This window comes from Penaeus monodon, chromosome 5 (assembly GCF_015228065.2).
Source record: "Penaeus monodon isolate SGIC_2016 chromosome 5, NSTDA_Pmon_1, whole genome shotgun sequence".
NCBI lineage: Eukaryota > Metazoa > Arthropoda > Malacostraca > Decapoda > Penaeidae > Penaeus > Penaeus monodon.
The window spans coordinates 11364592-11383817 of record NC_051390.1 but is presented as its reverse complement, the minus strand read 5'-3'; the positions used below and the strand labels follow the sequence as shown (position 1 = coordinate 11383817).

Genomic DNA, 19226 nt, shown 5'->3' with positions numbered 1-19226 from the left:
TTAGGTGTTTACTTCTTTCCTTGATTTAACTAAGGTAGAGTATCATATTTCAATGTTTTGCCACTGTGCACTTTAATTTGGTCATATTTCTCCAGTGTGTACCCCCCCAATCTCTTGCCCGTTGTTGTCGTGGGGGGGCTTAGGAGGCGGAGACTGGGACCCAATGATGGGAAACTCCCCAACCTTGGGACTCAGCCCTCGACTCAACTAATTTTGCATGGTCTTTTTTTTTCCTTCCCACTTTTCGTTTCTGTCCCTTCACCAAACCCTTCTGCTATCCACCTCCTAAGGTGTGAGAGTCGTGCTGAAAGGATGAAAGGCTGACTTTGTGCCAGTCCTGAACGGCCTGAGGGAGCCATGGGCACGGTATTCCCCTGATTTAGTTACCTAGCCCTTACCCCTCAAGGGGACCCTGAGGGATGGACTGTTTTTATCCCCAACATAACCCAGGCTTACCATGGCCAGTAATGAAAACATATCCCCACTATTAGGGGCAATGAGGCTTGCCCCTTTATCAAATAGCCCCAACGATGTAAACCCACCCGATTCCCTGACCCCAGGCTCTCCTCTGACCACGGCTCTGAAAACTGCAATAACTACCCCCTCATCAATGCCTACTAGTACAGTAGCCAACAATCAACCCTTAAGGAACATTTTCACTCTTCCAGCATACTCAACTTCAAAACCTCTCTCCCCACAACCTCCAACATCAACCACCCCATCCTCCCTTATTAATACCTTACAGCCTTATTGCCCACCTCTCCATAACACTACCTCCCTCAACACTACTCCATCTTCGTCACGCCCCCGCCCTTCTACTACCCCTATCTCTACAACAATCTTGAATACTCTCTTTAGCGCAGCCAAATGGGACCGATTTTTCGTGATCCCTCCACAGCTCCCTACTCTGACAACACCCTTCTCTTCCAACAATGTCTCCAAAAACAAGTAGGTAAAGTCTCTTTCCGTAGTCGACCCGACCGCTCCCGTCTTGTCACAGTAACATCCGAAAACCAAGCTATAGCATTAACAAAACTAACAGACCTATATGGTAACCCCATCCTTGCAGAACCCCATCCAACCCTCAATACTTGCACCGGAACAGTTTCAATCTCCCCAGCAAATTGCCCAGTCTATGACAAAGATTGGTCAGACTGTGGAGAAGACCTACTTGCCTGTCTCACAGACTATGATGCAACATCAGTACAATGCTACTCCATTCCCCCCAGAGGTCATCGAAAGAAACCCACTAACATAGCCAAAATTACCTTCCGTAGACATGACCTTCCCTTTAACGTCCCCCCAATCCCTTGCCCGTTGTTGTCGTGGGGGGCTTAGGAGGCGGAGACTGGGACCCAATGATGGGGAACTCCCCAACCTTGGGACTCAGCCCTCGACTCAACTAATTTTGCATGGTCTTTATTTTCCTTCCTACTTTTCGTTTCTGTCCCTTCACCAAACCCTTCTGCTATCCACCTCCTAAGGTGTGAGAGCCGTGCTGAAAGGATGAAAGGTGACTTTGTACAGTCCTGAACGGCCTGAGGGAGCCATGGGCACGGTTTTCCCCCTTTATTTAGTTATCAAGCCCTTACCCCTAAAGGGGACCCTGAGGGATGGACTTTTTTTATCCCCAACATAATCCAGGCTTCCCATGGCCAGAAATGAAACATATCCCCACTATTAGGGCAATGAGGCTTGTCCCTTTATCAAATACCCCCAACCATGTAAACCCACCAGATTCCTTGACCCCAGGCTCTCTTTGAACCACGCTCCGAACACTGCAATAACTACCCCCTCATCAATGCCTACTAGTACAGTAGCCAACAATCAACCCTTTAAGGAACATTTCCACTCTCCCAGCAATCTCAACTTAAACCCTCTACCCCCACAACCTCCAACATCAACCACCCCATCCTCCCTTATTAATACCTTACGCCTTATTGCCCACCTCCCCATAACACTACCTCCCTTAACACTACTCCATCTTCGTCACGCCCCCGCCCTTCTACACCCTATCTCTACAACAATTTTGAATCCCTCTTCAGCGCAGCCAAAGGGGACCGATTTTTCGTGATCCCTCCCACAGCTCCCTACTCTGACAACCCCCTTCTCTTCCAAAAACGTCCCCAAAAGACAAGTAGGAAAAGTCTCTTTCCGTAGCCGACCCGACCGCTCCCGTCTTCACAGTAACATCCGAAAACCAGCTATAGCATTAACAAAACTAACAGCCCTATATGGTAACCCCATCCTTGCAGAACCCATCCAACGCTCAATACTTGCCCCGGGAACATTTTTCCAATCTCCCCAAAATTGCCCAATCTATGACAAAGATTAGTCAGATTGTGGAAAGATCTACTTCCCTGTCTCACAGACTATGATGTAAACATCAGTACAGTGCTACTCCATTCCTACCAGAGGTCATCGAAAGAAACCCACTAACATAGCCAAAATTACCTTCCGTAGGAAATGACCTTCCCTTTAACGTCTACATAGGAGGAGAATCCCTCCTGTTCGTCCATCCCAAAACCCCTCCACGTCAGGCCAAATTTGTTGGGTCTAGGACACCCACCAAACATTGCCTTTCCCACAGCCAGATGCCCACTATGTGCCCAACTAGCCATACCCGATCTAACTGCCCTGCACAATCACGCACATGTGCCAACTGTGGCGGCCCCCATAATGTATTTTATAGGGGTTGTCCCACCTATAAATTTGAGTCTGGGGTAGCAACTCTCAGATAAAAACTTGGACTCACACTATGTGAAGCCAAACAAGAAGCACGTCGACGTGGTTTCTCCCTTACTCCTTACTCAGTAATACTGCTCATTCTACCAATTCTCCTAAACCCCCCCCCTAATCAAACCCCCCCTCTTCTACCTCCTACCTTCCCCAGTAAAAACTCTTTTGCATCCTAAATCCAGACACCCCAATCTCTACTACGATACTTCAATCACCACTACAATCCCAACCCCTTCCCTCTCCCTCCTCGCACTCCCCGTAACAGACAAAAACAAACGTTCCACCCCCTCTTCCCCTACCCACACAATCACCTCCACCTTCTTTGCTCATATGCTTGAGACACCAGTCCTCTCTTTCCCCCCCTCACAAAAAATCCTTATCCCCCAAGCTCCCGAACCAACTCAGAAGAAGAAACTAGTGAAAATATTCAAGATTACTAATGAAAACTGACACTCAACCTCCAAATCTTACAACTCCTGCTCCTTCCACAACTCCAAGAAAATGCTGAACCCATCCTCCTCCTAACGATATCCCCCTACACCCTATCCTCCTACCCCCCCCCAACACAGCCCATCCCCCCAAACCCACCCGCCCACATTAACCCTCCCACCAGCCCCTCTATCCCTTCCACTCCCCCCTTACGCACGTGAATCCCTTATGTACTCTTTAAACTCTCAAAAAGTCAATCACACCACCAGACACTCCAACCCCACACTCCTACTGCCGGCCCACGTTTTGAAACAACTCATACCTCTGCTTTCCCCACCTATCCCCCCCTCACCGACCCCCCAACCCACCACACATCCTTACAGAATCCCCCACTCTTTGCTACAACAACCTATTCTTTTCCTCAAACGCATACATATTCTTCATCTAATCTAACTCCCTTACCATACCCGACCCTAACCCTTTCACTCACCAATTCCTTGCCCAGCTAGACAACTAATCACTAACTCAACCACCCTTCCCTAACATTAACTATAGTGCTAAATGACCTTAGATGTCTAGCACATTTATCTTGCTTTTAACCATTAACCATTCCCTTTAACGTCTACATAGGAGGAGAATCCCTCCCTGTTCGTCCATATCAACCTCCTCCACGTCAGTGCCAAATTGGGTTTGGGGTCTAGGACACCCAGCCAAACATTGCCGTTCCCCAGCCAGATGCCCACTATGTGCCCAACCTGGCCTACCCGATCTAACTGCTCTGCACAATCACGCACATGTGCCCAAATGTGGCGGCCCCCCTAATGTATTTTATAGGGCTGTCCCACCTATAAAATTGAGTCTGAGGTAGCAACTCTCAGATTCAAACTTGGACTCACACTACGTGAAGCCAAAAGGAAGCCCCATCGACGTGGTTTCTCTCTTACTCCTTACTCCAGTAATACTGCTCATTTACCAATTCTCCTAAACCCACCCCCCCCACATCTAACTCCCCTCTTCTACCTCTTACCTCCCCAGTCAAACTCTTTTGCCATCCTAAACCCCGACACTCCAATCTCTACACAGATATTTCAATCACCACTACAACCCCAACACCTTCCCCTTTCCCTCCCCGCACTACCGTAACAGAGGCGAACAAACATTCCACCCCCTCTTCCCCTACCACACAAACACCTCCACCTTCCTTTGCCCCTACGCTTTACCACCAATCCTCTCTTCCCCCCCTCACAAGAAATCCTTTATCCCCCAAAACTCCCCAACCAACTCCTCAGAAGAAACTATTGAAATATTTAAGATTACTTAATGAAACTGACACAGCCTCCGAATCTTTCAACTCTGCTCCTTTCACCCCTCCAAGTAACTGCTGATACCATCCTCCTCCTAAAGATATCCCCCTACACCCCCAAACCTCCTAACCCCTCCCAACACAGCCCATCCCCCCCGACCCAACCCCGCCCCCATAACCCTCCCACCATCCCCTCTATCCCTTCCATTCCCTCCTGGATACACACGTGAATCCCTTATGTAACCCTCCCAAACCCTCCCCCCATCCCTTCCACTCCCTCCTTGATACACACGTGAATCCCTATGTCACAAGTATCCCTTCCCCAGACCCTCTGTCTCCTAATACCCCTCCTAGTAGAACACCAACTCCCACACCTCTTCCATCTCAGACCTCTTGGTCCCTATCCACCCTCTAGCTGCTTCCCCCCTCAAAATCTCCAAAACGTACTACAATCTATATAACTATCCTTCATTGGAATATTCACGGTTTCCGCTCCCAAAACCTGACCTTCGTCATATCCTTTCCTCTTATAACCCATCTATTGTATGCCTTCAGGAGACCTTTCTTACACATCCTCCAATACCAATCCCCAATTATCATTTTGTCTCTTCCCCCCATTCCCTTTATGTCTCGTCCATACTTACCTCTGCTTTCCCCCACCTATCCTCCCTTCACTGACCTCCCAACCTATCAGACATCCTTACAGAATCCCACACTTTCAGTTTTTAACAACCTATTCTCTTTCCTCAAAACCTAATACCCTCCATCTAATCTAAAATCCTTACCATACCCGACCCTAACCCTTTCACTCACCAATTCCTTTGCCCAGCTTAGAAAACTAATCACTAACTCAACCACCCTTCCCTAACATTACTATAGTGCTCATTTACCTTTGATGTCTAGCACATTATCTTGCTTTTAACCATTAACCCTTAACCATCTCCAGTGTGTATTAATCTGTAGCAAAGAAGCTAAAGACAGTTATGCAAACAGGAAGAACTATAGCTGTGATACACTGAATTTTGCAATGTTCATTTTTGTTTCCAAAATTATATAAGCACAAAAGCACAAGATCCACTAGCCTTCAGCCATCTCCCCCCCCCCCCATCCCTAGTCCGTTGTTGTCATGGGGGGGGGGGGCTTAGGAGAAATTGAGGCCCATTGCTGGGATCGTTGGCGTGGGATGGGGGGGGACGGACACTTAGGACCAGTGTAAGAGATCACACCACCTTAGACCTGAGCCCTAGTTTTGCATGGTCTTTTCTTCTCCCCCTTTCCTTTTCCTTCTCTTCATCCCCCCCCCACCCCATCCCTTGCCCGTTGTTGTCGTGGGGGGGCTTAGGAGACGAGGACTGGGACCTAATGCTGGGGATCTCCCCCGCCTTGGGCCCCAGCCCTTGACTCAATTTTGCATGGTCTTTTTTCCCCTCCTGCTTTTTTGTTTCCGTCCCTTCCCAACCCCTTCTACTATCTATTTCCTAAGGTGTGAGAACCGTGCTGAAAGGATGAAAGGCTGACTTTGTGCCAGTTCTGAACGGCCTGAGGGAGCCATGGGCACAGTATTCCCGTTTTAGTTGTTTAGCCTTTACCCCTCAAGGGGACTGTTCATCTCTCCCATTATACTTCGGGCTTACCATGGCCAATAATGAAAACATTATATCCTTATTAGGGGCAATGAGGCTTGCCCCTTCATCAAATAGCCTACCAATTCCAAACTCGTCTGCATCCCGAGTCCCCGACCCCGAAACTATCCTTTGACCACGCTCCAAACATGCAACTACTAACCCCTCTTCAATGCCTACTATTACGATTATCACCCAAATTCAAACTCAACTCTCTAGAAACCTCCTAGTCTCCCACATGCCTTCAAACTTTCATCACATCTACCCTCACAATCTTCATGCCAACTACCCATCCTTCACTTATTACCTTACCTTACACCTTATTACTTATCTCTCCATAAACTCCCACCTCATCCCTTAACACTACTCCCTCTTCTACACGCTCACTCCTTCTGCTATCCTCCCCATTCTGCTACAAATATCTTAGATCTCTATTTCGCCCAGCCATATGGGACCATTTTTGGTGATCCCTCCCACAGCTCCCTACTCTGACAACACCCCTCTTCAGCATGCCCCCAAAAACAAGTAGGCAAAGTCTCTTTCCCGAAGCCGACCTGTACCGTTTCCTGTCCTCGTCAGCAGTACCCTCTGAAACCCCAAAGCTATATCATTATCAGACTGTAGCTCCCCAGAAAACTACCCTAGTCTATAACAAAAATTGGTCAGATTGTGCAGAAGACTTACTTGCCTGCCTCATAGGCTATGCTGTGGACATATCAAGTACAGTGCTTACTCCATTCTCCCACTGTCCATCGGTCAGAACCCAGCAAACATTGCCAAGATTACTTCCGTAGACATGACCTCCCCCTTTAAATTTTACTATTGGGGCGTGGAGAATCCTTCCCTTTCCGACTGTATCAACCTCCTCCCCGTCAGTGCAAAATTTGTTGGCGTTTTAGGACAGCTTTGCCTACATTGCTGTTCTAGCAGCCAGATGCCCCTCTATGTGCCCAACTGGTCATACTCTTCACATTCACGCACATGTGCCAACTGTGGCGGCCCCATGATGTTTTTTATAGGGTCTGAGGTGGCAACTCTCAGATTCAAACTTGAACTCACTCTTCGTGAAGCCAGACAGGAAGCATGTCGACGAGGTTTTTCTCTTACAACCTACTTCAGTAATGGCGCTCGTTCTGTCCCTCTCCTTCCCTCCCAAGATGTTCCAATACTTATCCCTCCACACTCAAAGTGACTGCTGATATCCATCCTCCTCCTACTCATATTCCTCCTATTCCTTCTCAACACAGTCCCCCCCCCCTAGCTCCACCTCCACCTACATTAACCCTCCCTCCATCCCCTCTATCCCTTCCACCCCCTCCTGGGGACACACGTGAATCCCTTATGTCACAACTATGCCCTTCCCCACATGCTTCACCTCCTGATACCCCTCCCAATACAACACCAACCCCCTAGCTCCATCCCCATCAAATTCTCCAACACGCACTGTAACTGTTATCACTCATAGATTGACTAAACATTAACTCATTGACTTGACCACCTCTCATAGTTTTGACGATTTTAACTTCGCCACACTCCTTTGGGATATTCTATCACTACTTCTCTAATGCTTGAACCTTGTCCACCCTAATCTCAAACTGTCCCAACCACTTTCATCATGCATACACCAACCCTTTTCATGCCTTGATCCTTTCTTTTTGCTCTCGCTTCCTTTGTCTAGACTTCCATTGGTTAGTTGTAGACCACCTTCATATAGTGATCCATTTTTTCTATTCTCCTTTCTCCTACTTCCTATGCCCCCTTAACTGTTGCTTTGACAGGCGATGACTGGCATACTTTTACCTCTCTCTCTACTCTTGATCTTCCTCCATCATCCTTCTCTTCCACTTCAGACATGCCTCTATATTTCACAGCCAATATCCTAAATGCAGCCTATACAGCATTCCAAGAACTTCCCGACCTTACGCTTGCAGCTTGGAACTGATATCATTACAAGAGAGACATCCCCAGTCAATTAAGTCCTCATATAATTTAAAAAAGGCATCAGCTCATCTTCACTGTACAATACATGATTCCATCACAGACAGCTGGCAAAGTTATTTTCCTCCATAACATCATCTACACTTGTCTCTGCGGTCTGGCGGCGGATCCATAAATGTCCCCATGCAGTCCCCATCCTCCATATCTGAAATATCCTCATCTGACCCTCTTCAAGTGCCTACTGAATTTAGTGCCAATTTTAGCCAGGTCACTTCTCTTCCATAAAGTCAGACAAAGTGTACTCCTGTCTCCTCCCGTCTTCTACAAAATCTTAAAATGCCCCTTTTTCTTCTGAACTCTATTATGCATTACAGACATGTCGCAGCACTCATGAAGGTTCAGATGGTATACATTATCATATGTTACGACACCTCACACCTAATTTCCTGTCCTTCCTTCCCTTCTATCAATATTCAGTAACGTGGACAACCATAAACTTTCCTTCCCACCGGTGTGAAGCCCTTGTAATTTCCAAAAATGAAATAAACCCATTACCCTTCCTCCTGCTTAGGCATTATCTCTAGTCTGCTCTATGCAAGCTAAGCTGTAGAAGGATGTTTAACAACCAGCTAATGTAAGTACCTCAACTATCACTGTCTTATCTCTGTGTACTTTGAGGCACACAGCAAATCAGGATTTTCACGATGATTCAATATTAGCTGTTTTCTTCAATCTAAAAAAGGCATATGATACCACATGCCAGTACTCGGATATCCCTTTAATAACAACTATCATCCCCGAAAATACTGGCGAACAGGAGGGTGTTTTTCATAAAGTCCTTTCCTTCAGATTGCATCTTCCATGTCAGATTCCCCTCTTCTTTCCCTCAATTTGAAGGTGTCCAACAAGGCAGTGTGCTCAGTGCAACATTATATGTCATTGCTGTAAACAGATTAGTTTCAGCTCTACTGCTAGGTATCTAGTCATCGCTGATGCTTTAGCCATCTTTGCCTCTGGCCCTTCCATACTTGCTCTCAGTCAGTTCCTCCAGTCACTAATCACTTTCAATTTTCTGCCTTTAAAACCTTTTCCATCATTTTTTCTTTCTTTTTTATGTTTAGGCTCCCAACTCCACTCTGATATGCTCCCATCCAATTCCACCCTACAGGCAAGTTTCTTAGTGTCATCTTTGACTCCAAACTGTCTCTGCAAGATCTTATGCTTTTCGTTAAAGAAAAAGCCCGCTGTCGCATCTGACAATTCCAAACTCTCTCCCATATATCCTGGGATTTAGACCTCAAAACATTCCTCCATCTCCATATTACACTAATCCTCTTCACTCCTGATTATGGCTGTCATATATATTCTGTCTTTGCCTTTCTTCTCACACACCTTGACACAATCCACCATTGCGGTCCTTGTATAGCCCTAGGCACTTTCCTATCCTCTCCAGTTGAGTGGCTGTATACTGAATCAGGCTTACCATCCCTTTCTCAACGTTGTGTCCTATTTTCTCCAAGAAGCTATGCCCATTTTCACCAATTTTCTCTCTCCAAACTGTCTTAATCCCTTCTTCATACTTTCTCCTTCTCCCCACGTTTACCTAGCCTGTTTGTATGGAGCCTCTGTTTTCCCATTCATCCTCATCTCTGATCCCTTCCTTTATCTGCCTAATCTTTCCCTCCCTGGATAAACCCTTCTTCCTGTACTTTTCTATTTTCCCTATTTTCCACCTAAATCAAATATCCCACCTTTTGTCCTTCTCACATATTTTCTTGCACTTATCTTTAATCACTCCTCTAGTACTCATGTCTATAAAGACCGCATCAAATCCAAATTGGGTACTGGTTTCACTGTAGTCTTTCATTCTCACAACTACAACTTTTCCTTTTCTCCAGAATAGAACGTCCTTACAACAGAACTATGTGCTATCCTCTTCGCTTTACATTGCATGTCTGTCTCTTTTCTCATCCTTCACCATCTTTATTGACTCATGCAGCTCAATATTGCACATACAGTCCATTCACCATATCAACCTATAGGCCTTAAAATACAAGACTAAAAATCATAACAAGTTTTAACTGGATACCGCATTCCGTGTCGGGATCTACCCGGCTAATGACGAAACAGATGGCTTGGCACAATCTACAGCTTTTCACACATACCAGCCACAGACTACTACCCCCACTTCAAAACTTTCCTCTATAATCATTGGCAATCTTTCTGCTTAGGTCTGACCACCAATTGAGTGCAAACTATAAAACCTTCCATCTCTACTTAGTTGGCCTTGTATCAGAACAGGCGCTGTGAAACTGCTTTTGCCTGCTTATTTATCATTTTAATTACTGGAAATTTTCAGCATCTAAGGTCATTAGCGGTGTATTCAAAATATAGTGATAGGGTGGCGCTTAGGGATGAAGCCCTCAAGTAATGATAAAGTATTGTTGCCAAAAGGGTAAAAATAACAATAGGGAAAGTGGACTGAAGAAGGGGATAAAGAAGAGTAGGGAAAAGGAAAGGGGGAGAAATTTTTGTTGATGCAAAGGTTGAGGTCCAAGGTTGGGGTGACCCTCTACTTTGGGCCTCAGTCTCTGTCTTATCTGCTTACAGAATAAGTCCACACCTCCCTTCACGACGCATGTCATTACCGGCATGTCCCAGCTCCAACCCACCATTATGCTCCTTATGTAATGTTCCTCTTTCAGTCCCACATATCCTACTATCCTGCCCCAGGCTTACTGAAGCCAGTGCTTTTCCTTCCTCTATTCCCCAACCCCCTAGTCTGTCGGACATCATGGATTCCTCCATCTTTTCAACTGACAACTTCTCTTCTCTTCCTTAGACATATAAATACCCTCCATTTGATCTAATCACCCTTTGTCCTTAACCCTTTCCCCTTTTAATAATCCCTATCGTACTCTGTTTATTTACTGTCCTTTTACCCTTTACCCGCAGATTTTACTGAAGCCAGTTGCCCTTGCCTTTTTCCTTACTTATCCTCTGCATCTCGACTCCCTACTGCTGACCATTCTCATCTGGAATCCTCCCATCTTTCAATTGATAACTGGTACTCTGTCTTTAGACAATATAGATCACCCTCCATTTGGATCTAATCATCTTTTTGTCCTTACACTCCCCTTTTACAATCCCTATTTACTCCATTTAACTCCCCTTCTTTTTTAACCTTTTTATAGCCATTCTATCTCATATTAACCAATGAACCATTATGCCTTTAGCTGCCCAACCTCCCATGCTACATTTACATTCCACTAGACTTTTCATGACTATTGTCCTTCAGTCAACTGTATATGTCCAATATCTCCAAAAACAAGTAGAAAAGTTTCCTTCGCACAGGCTATTCCAGGTGTTGCATACTTGTCATGCGTACAGCCTGAGTCAAAAAAAAGCACTCATAGATTATTCCAACCTGTCTGAATCTCACTGGCAAACCTATTCTTCCCCAGCCTCACTTAATACTATGTATGACAACTGTTTTGCCTCTCCTCTGTCTATGCAAGATTAGTCAGACTGGTGAAAAGGCCTTGTTTTGTCTGCCTCGTTGACTATGATGCAGTATCAGTTACAGTGCTACACTACTTTCCCCTCAGAGGCTGAAGTAATTCCCACATCATATTTGCCAAGATTACCGTTCTGTAGACATAACATTTTCCCTATAAAGTTCCATTAATGGAGAATCCTGCCCTGTCCAATCATATTGACCCTTTCCTCATCAATGTCAAATGTTGGTCCAAACCGGCTGTGATTGGTCTAAATGCACTGCACAACCATGCATGTGTGTCAGTTGTGGTGGCTCCCATAATTTATTTTATTGGAGCTGCCCTAAGTCTGAGATAACAGTCCTTAAATTCAAGCTTGGCCTCACTCTGCACAAAACCAAACAGAAAAGCAGAAAGTGCTGTCCTTCACTCTTGTCTCTCCTCTTCTCCTCAATATGTTTCTACATCAATCCCCAAGTATCTTTTCCTCCTACTCCTTGCATTCTCACTTCTACCCCCTATCTCTCCCAGTCAAATTCTTTTGCCATTCTAAATCCAGACACTCCAATCTCAAATTCCCTAGTACCTACCCTCCTCATTGCATCAGCCAATCTAAACGTTCCACTAGATCTTGTCTTACCATATCCTCTCCTACACCAAACTCTTCCTCTCCTCCTCAGATGTCTATCCCCACTTCACCCTCTCTTAAGGCCTGTTTCTCAGATATCCCCAACCAACTCCCTTTCAAACTCTTGAGGACATTCAGAACTTTCTGATCATGATCCCCGCAAAAAACATGCTCATCTCTCATTCATCCTCTTAATCTCACATTCCCTCTATACTCAAAATGATTGCCCACATCCATCCTCCTCCTTCTCATGTTCCCCTTACACCCCTTCTTCTCAAATCTCCCAACACACCCCACTGCCCTCTGCTCCATCTACACCAATCTCTTGTTCTTCCCAATTATCCCTTCTGCTCCCTTTTGTCACAACAGTGCCCTTCCCCAGATCCTTCCCCTGTTGACATTCCTCCTGATCACTTATCTCATTTCCCAGTTCTTCCCTTCCTACTTGTCTGATACCCCTTTTACTCATATCACTCACTGATTGTTTCATAATAACTCTTCTACACTGAAATGTTTGCATTTTCTATTCTCACAAAAAAGTATCTTCCATTTGATCAAATCACCCTTAACCTTAACCTAACCCTTTCCCCTTATTATTAACCCCTGCCTTGCCCCAATTACTATTTCCCCTCATCCCTCTTTTCACTTTTCAATACTATCGTAAAATGCCACATAACTTTTGGTGTGTAACACTTCTAATCATTAAATCATTAACAACCCTCTTTAACCTATTCGCTACTTTCCTTAGTGCCATATGACCTTTGATGTATAGCACAAGGAAAAGGGTAAACAGATGAGACAGGCAGTAATCATAATTGGCTCATTGGTGACTTGAGTACAAGTGTAGCCATCTATGTAGACTTGCAGTAATTAATTACAATATTTGACTTAGTTTGAGGAACAGTATTCTTTATTGAATTTATAATTTTCATCAACATGTAATTGCATTCTCATAAATCACTGATTACAGTAATAAAGGCATATGTGATCAAAATATTCAAAATATTGAAACCTGGTTAGCAGACTGGGTGGCAGGTCTGTAGCATGAAAATCAGCAATAATATTTTATTCATAATTTGAGTAACATGCATCTTCTCAGGTTATCTTTTCATCATCCCCTAATGACTTTTCACATGTCCCCTTAATCATTAAAACTGATAAATGTGATGGAAGAACTGTGCCACTGTGTCTCCCACCACTAGTCACATGGTCAGTTGATCAGTGATTGTGAGTAAGGGGTGGAGAGTATATATAATTTCATTTAGAAAACTACTGTGGCTACCATTGTTTTTGCTCTATTTTTTTTAGTGATCATGGTAGTCATGATAAGTCATTTATTTACTCTCAAACTGATTTCATGGTTGTATAAATGAACAATGAGGAAAATGTGGTATGAAGATTTTCATTGATTATTCTCTTGATATTTGCTCTAATTTTATAACTAAAGCCTCTCCTTATCTATAATAGTCTCCACATTAGCACATTCATAAATGTTTCAGGGATTATTGTATTACAAAAGTAACTGTAGAGTTAAAAGTTTTTTCTTATTGCACAGGAATTGTTATAAGACGTTATCAGCTTGTGGGTTAGGTGTCAAGTTAAAACATGTGATATGATAACATGTTATATGTCTTTGGTGCAAGCAAAAGAGAGTGGAGCCTACCATATATCCAGATTGAATTAATTTTAGGAAGGCTTTGAAATGTTTGTAATGGTGTTATAACAGATCACCTTTCTGACATGATGCCTTCCTCCTTCACATGGTGTGAACTGGTTTGGCCAAAAGGATGACAATCCCTAACAAGAGTCAGTTTAGTTGTGCATAGCAGTGCAGTCTGTATTATTTGCAATATTTTGTTAAGGTGGAAGGAAAAGGAGTAGGTATGTCACTTTGTCACCCTTGTAAGATTCATGTGAAGGATTTACCAAGTAAACAGGTCATGAAAACATGAAAAAGATATTTAGGAAATAAGTTAAGTGTAAGCAATTAATTTTCTTATACATGAAGTATGAAAGTATGATAATAGATTTGGGATCTTCAGTGGACTTGAGTAACTTGTGTTTGGGAAGTTATCCTTTATATTATAGACAGAAAATAAAAAAGTTGCACTTGTAAAAATAGCATGCTCACTTGCAAGATAAGAAATATATGTGTAAGGTATCATACACACCCAACAGAGCTAGCAATAGAGTTGTCAATCAACTAGTAGCTACTAAGAGTAAGAGGATAATAAAGGTGAAAAATTATGCTACCTTTTATTGAAATGTCATTTTCCAGAAATTTAACTTTTTCAAGTAAGTGAATATTGGTGTCCATACACAATTATAATAAACCACTGGCACACATTTAACCAAAACAGAGCTTTTTTCTACCTCTGTACCGGACCTCATCCAACCGCTTAATTACTTCAGAAGCTCCATCACCACCTTGTGTTTTGTAAACTGAAAGAATATGAGAGACAAACTTCTCAGTATGTGGGTGTGTGCTTAGAATAGCCCGCTCCAGGACATACAGGTCCACTGCTTTGTCCTCTGTTGCTTCGCTGATAGAGCTCAGACCAAAATCTATGAGAACAATTTCCGAATACTCATATGGAGCCAAAAGCAACATGTTTGAGGTTGTCAAGTCTCCATGAATGATGTTGTTTGCATGCAATTTTGACAATACTTTCCCAATTCTTTCAGCCAGGCTCATTAAATTTTGGTTTTCCATGGAAAGCTTTTGATTAACAGCATCATAGATGTAGTTTCTCACTGTCAGGGAACCCTCAATTTTCTCCATGATGATCATATTCTTGTTAAAATCCACATCATAAACCACAGGGGTTCTAATTCCTACCATACGGCATCTTGTCAATGTGCGTGCTTCTGCCTTTAATCGTTCACGTGTAATCTGGGCGTCTAAGTCTGGGTGGCGATATTGTTTTGGAAACCTCTCCTTGAAAACTACCGAGTGCATGAGCCACTTCCCAATGTAGACTCTCCCCTCAGCACCTTGAGTTAGCAGTTCTCGTGACATTCTATGAAGAAGAAAATATGGATTAGTAATCTCAAAGATATCATCATACAAATATGGAGTCATTGAACACTGAAACTGATATGATACAACCTGTGGATATCCTCAGGATTGCTAAGGATACTATAGTGCATAAATAATAATAATAACATAGACACCAAAGGTCATATAGCAACAGGTAAAGTATTGTTGTGAAAAGGGTAAAAATTAATTAATGATTAGAACAAAATGTTAGATGTAAAATGCCATAGAGTGTATGCTAGTGAAAGGATTAGATCAAATGGAAAATATTTGTGTCTGTTGAAGGAAGAGGAACAATGCATGAAAAAGAACTAATAAGAGTAAAATAGTTGTCAGGGAAGTAGGAGGAGAAGATAACAGGGAATGGAACAAGGGAACAGGGAGAGGTGAGCATCCAGGTGGAAGCAGAAAGGATATGGGTGGGTGAAGTGGAGAAGGGGGTGGGTGTTGGGGGAGGTGGGGGAAGTGTGGTGGGGGGAAATGAAAGGGGGTGGATTTGGCGTTTAATTTGGTGTAAGGGGGGATAGAGGAAATGGGGGGGGGTGGAAAAAGGGACCTTTCCCTTTGGTCATTTTAGGGTGTTTAGATGCCCCAAGAATTTCTAGGGGACTGGGTGAGAGGTTGAAAACAAAAAGTTTTTTTTTGCCAAAAAGGAACCCGATGGAAAGAGGTGGCTGTGGAGAAAAATGTACGAAAAATGGGGGGACATTTAGATTCTTGTGCAACGCTAAAGTATATATAATTATATATATATTATTATAATAATATATATAATATATTATATATAATATATATATATTAATATATATATATTATATTATATATACACAAACCACACACACCCCACAACACACACACCACACACATATATATATATATATATATATATATTTTATATAAATATATATAGAATTAAAATATTTTGTAATAAAATATATAGATAATGTGTGTTGTGGGTGTGTGTGTGTGTGTTGGGTGTTGTATATGTGTGTGTGTTGGGGTGTTTTGTTGTGTGTGTGAGTGTTGTGTAGTGTGTTTGGGGTGGTGTGTGTTGTGTGTGGTGGTGGGTGTTGTTGTGGGTGTGTTGTGTGTGTGTGTGTGTGTGTGTGTTTTGGGGTGTGTGGTGTTTGGGGTGTGGTGGTATATAATAATTTTAAAATATTATTATTTATATATATTATGGGTTTGGTGTGGGGTATTTGGTTTTGGTGGTGTGTTGTGGGGTGGGTGTGTGTGTGGGGTGTGGTGGTGTGGGGGTTTTTTGTGGGGTTGTGTGGTGTTTTATTGTGTGTTGTTGTGTGGTTGTGAGTGTGTGTGTGTTTGTATTATGATGTATGTATGTATGTATGTGTGTGTGTGTGGTGTGTGTGTGTGGTTTTGGGGTGTGTGTGGTGTGTGTGGTGTGGGTGTGGTTGTGTGTGTGTGTGTGTGTGGGGGTAATTTTAATTTTATATAATATTAATATTATTAAATATATATATATATATATATAATATATATATATATAATATATACATTATACACACAAATTAAAATTAATATATACTGTAATACATACATATATAGCATGTATATTCATAAATAAATAATATGTATACAGTTTTGAGAAATTTCATTTTTAAAAAATTTGCTATTTTTTTAAAAAAGCTGTTTTTAGATCACAAAAAGAGTATTTTACCCTTTTAAAATTATATTATAAAATATTATTATATAATATAATATAATAATTAAATGGTAAAATACTCTTTTTGTAGATACTAAAAACTAGCTTTATTAAAAAAAAGGCTAAAGTTTCAAAATTTTAAATTTTTCAAAACTGTATACATATATGAAATTTTATGATATACATGCATATAATGTATGATATAATGTATTATATAAATATATTGTGGTTTAAAGTATATATTTTATATATATATATATTATATATATATATTTAATATATAAATTTATTTAATATAATATATATATATATTTAAAAACACACAAAACACACCACACCCCAAAAACACACAACACCACACACACACCACCCCCAACACAAAACAAAAACCACACACAACCCCCACACACAAAAAATATATTATCAAAACACACCACCCCCCCCACAACACCCCCCCCCACCCACCCCAAACCACACCCCCCCCACACACAAATCTACAACTAAAAATAATATCAACCCCACACCCCACACACACCCTAATAAAACAACAACCAACCAACACACACAACAAACACACACACACAACACACACACCACCACCACAACACAACCACAAAAACACACACACACCAAAAATATAATAAATTTTAAAAAAATTTAAATAAAAAAACACACACACACAACACACACACCCACAAACACACACACACACACACACACACCCCACACACACACACCCCCACCCACCACACAACCCCACACACACACCACAACACAAAGTAACAAACACACACAAAAAAAACCCAACCCCAAAAACACCACACACCACAAAAACACACACACACCACCACACACACACACAACAACACACATATACAAAACAAAAAAAAAAAACAAAAAAAAAAAAAAATAAAAATAAAAAATTTTTTTTTTTTTTTTAAAAAAAAAAAAAAAATATTATATATAAATATATATAATATAAATATAATATATATATATTATATATATAATATATAATATATATTTGTGTTTTGAAATAATCTAAATTTCTACCCCATCTTTTAATTTTTTTTAACATTTTTTTTTTTTTCCTCTTTTTGGGAAAGAAAATTTTTTTTTAGACTCCCAAAACCCCTCCCCTCCTAAAAATTTTTTAGGGTCAAGCTCCTAAAACTGACCTAAGAATTTTCCCCTTTTTCCCCCCCACCCCCCAGTCTCTCTACTCCCCTTTTACATTTAAATATAATCCAATACCATCCCCCACCTTCTTTCCCCTACCACATTCCTCCCACTCTCTCCCAAAAACCCCCCTCCCTTCCCATTTCACCCAAACCTTTTCCTTTCTCTTCCCCCGGATGCTCACCTCCTTCCCTGTTCCCTTGTTTCCCTTCCCCGTTTCTTTTCCTCCTACTTCCCTGACAACTATTTTATTTATTAGTTCTTTTTCTGCATGTTCCCCTTTTCCTTTTTAAAAGAACAAATATTTTTTTATTGATTTTCCTTTCACTAGCATACACTCTATGGATTTTAATTAACCCTTTTGTTTAATCATTAAATTTAATTTTTTCCCTTTTCACAACAAAAACTTACCTGTTCTATAGACCTTGGTGTCTAGTTATTTTTATTTTTATGCAAAAAAAAATAGTATCCTTTCTCCCGAGGATACCACGGGTTTTATCAATTTTATTTCAGTGTTCAATGACTCCTATTTGTATGATGATATCTTGAGATTTTCTAATCCATATTTTTTCTTCATAGATGTCACGGAAATGTAATCAGGTGCTGAGGGGGGGAGTCTCATTGGGGAAATGGGGTATGCACTCGGTAGTTTTTAAGGGAGGTTTCCAAAAAAATATCGCCCCCCAGACTTAGACCCCAATTCACGTGAACGTTAAAAGGCAGAAACACGCACATTTACAAGATCCATGGGGGGAAAGAACCCCCGTGGTTTTTTGATGTGGATTTTAAAAAGAAATGATTCAGGAGAAATTTAGGGTTCCCTGACATGGAAATACTCTATGAGCGTTAATCAAAAGCTTTCCATGGAAAACCCAAAAATTTTAAGACCTGGGAAAAAATTGGAAAGTATTGTCAAAAATTTCATGCAAAAAAACATCATTCATGGGGACTTTACACCCCCAAACATTTGCTTTGGGCCCTATGATATTCGGAAAAATTTTTTCTCATAGATTTTGGGCTGGCCTATAGCGAAGCAACAGAGGGCAAAGCAGTGGACCTGTATGTCCTGGAGGGGCTATTCTAAACACAACCACTACTGAGAAGTTTTTTCTCTCTATTTTTTCAGTTTACAAAACAAAGGGGGTGATGGAGCTTTTGAAGTAAAATTTAAACGTTGGATGAGGTCCGGAA

General features: G+C 41.9%; 1 protein-coding gene across 1 annotated transcript; it reads right to left on the bottom strand.

Moving 5' to 3' along the window:
- Window positions 1–14398: 14398 nt before the first annotated feature.
- Window positions 14399–15176, bottom strand: LOC119572968 (EKC/KEOPS complex subunit Tp53rk-like; the record flags this gene model as incomplete). The annotated part of the gene is given in 1 exon segment (XM_037919931.1): window positions 14399–15176. A coding segment is annotated over 1 exon segment (673 nt), but the record flags the coding sequence as incomplete, so codon positions are not given.
- Window positions 15177–19226: the final 4050 nt, after the last annotated feature.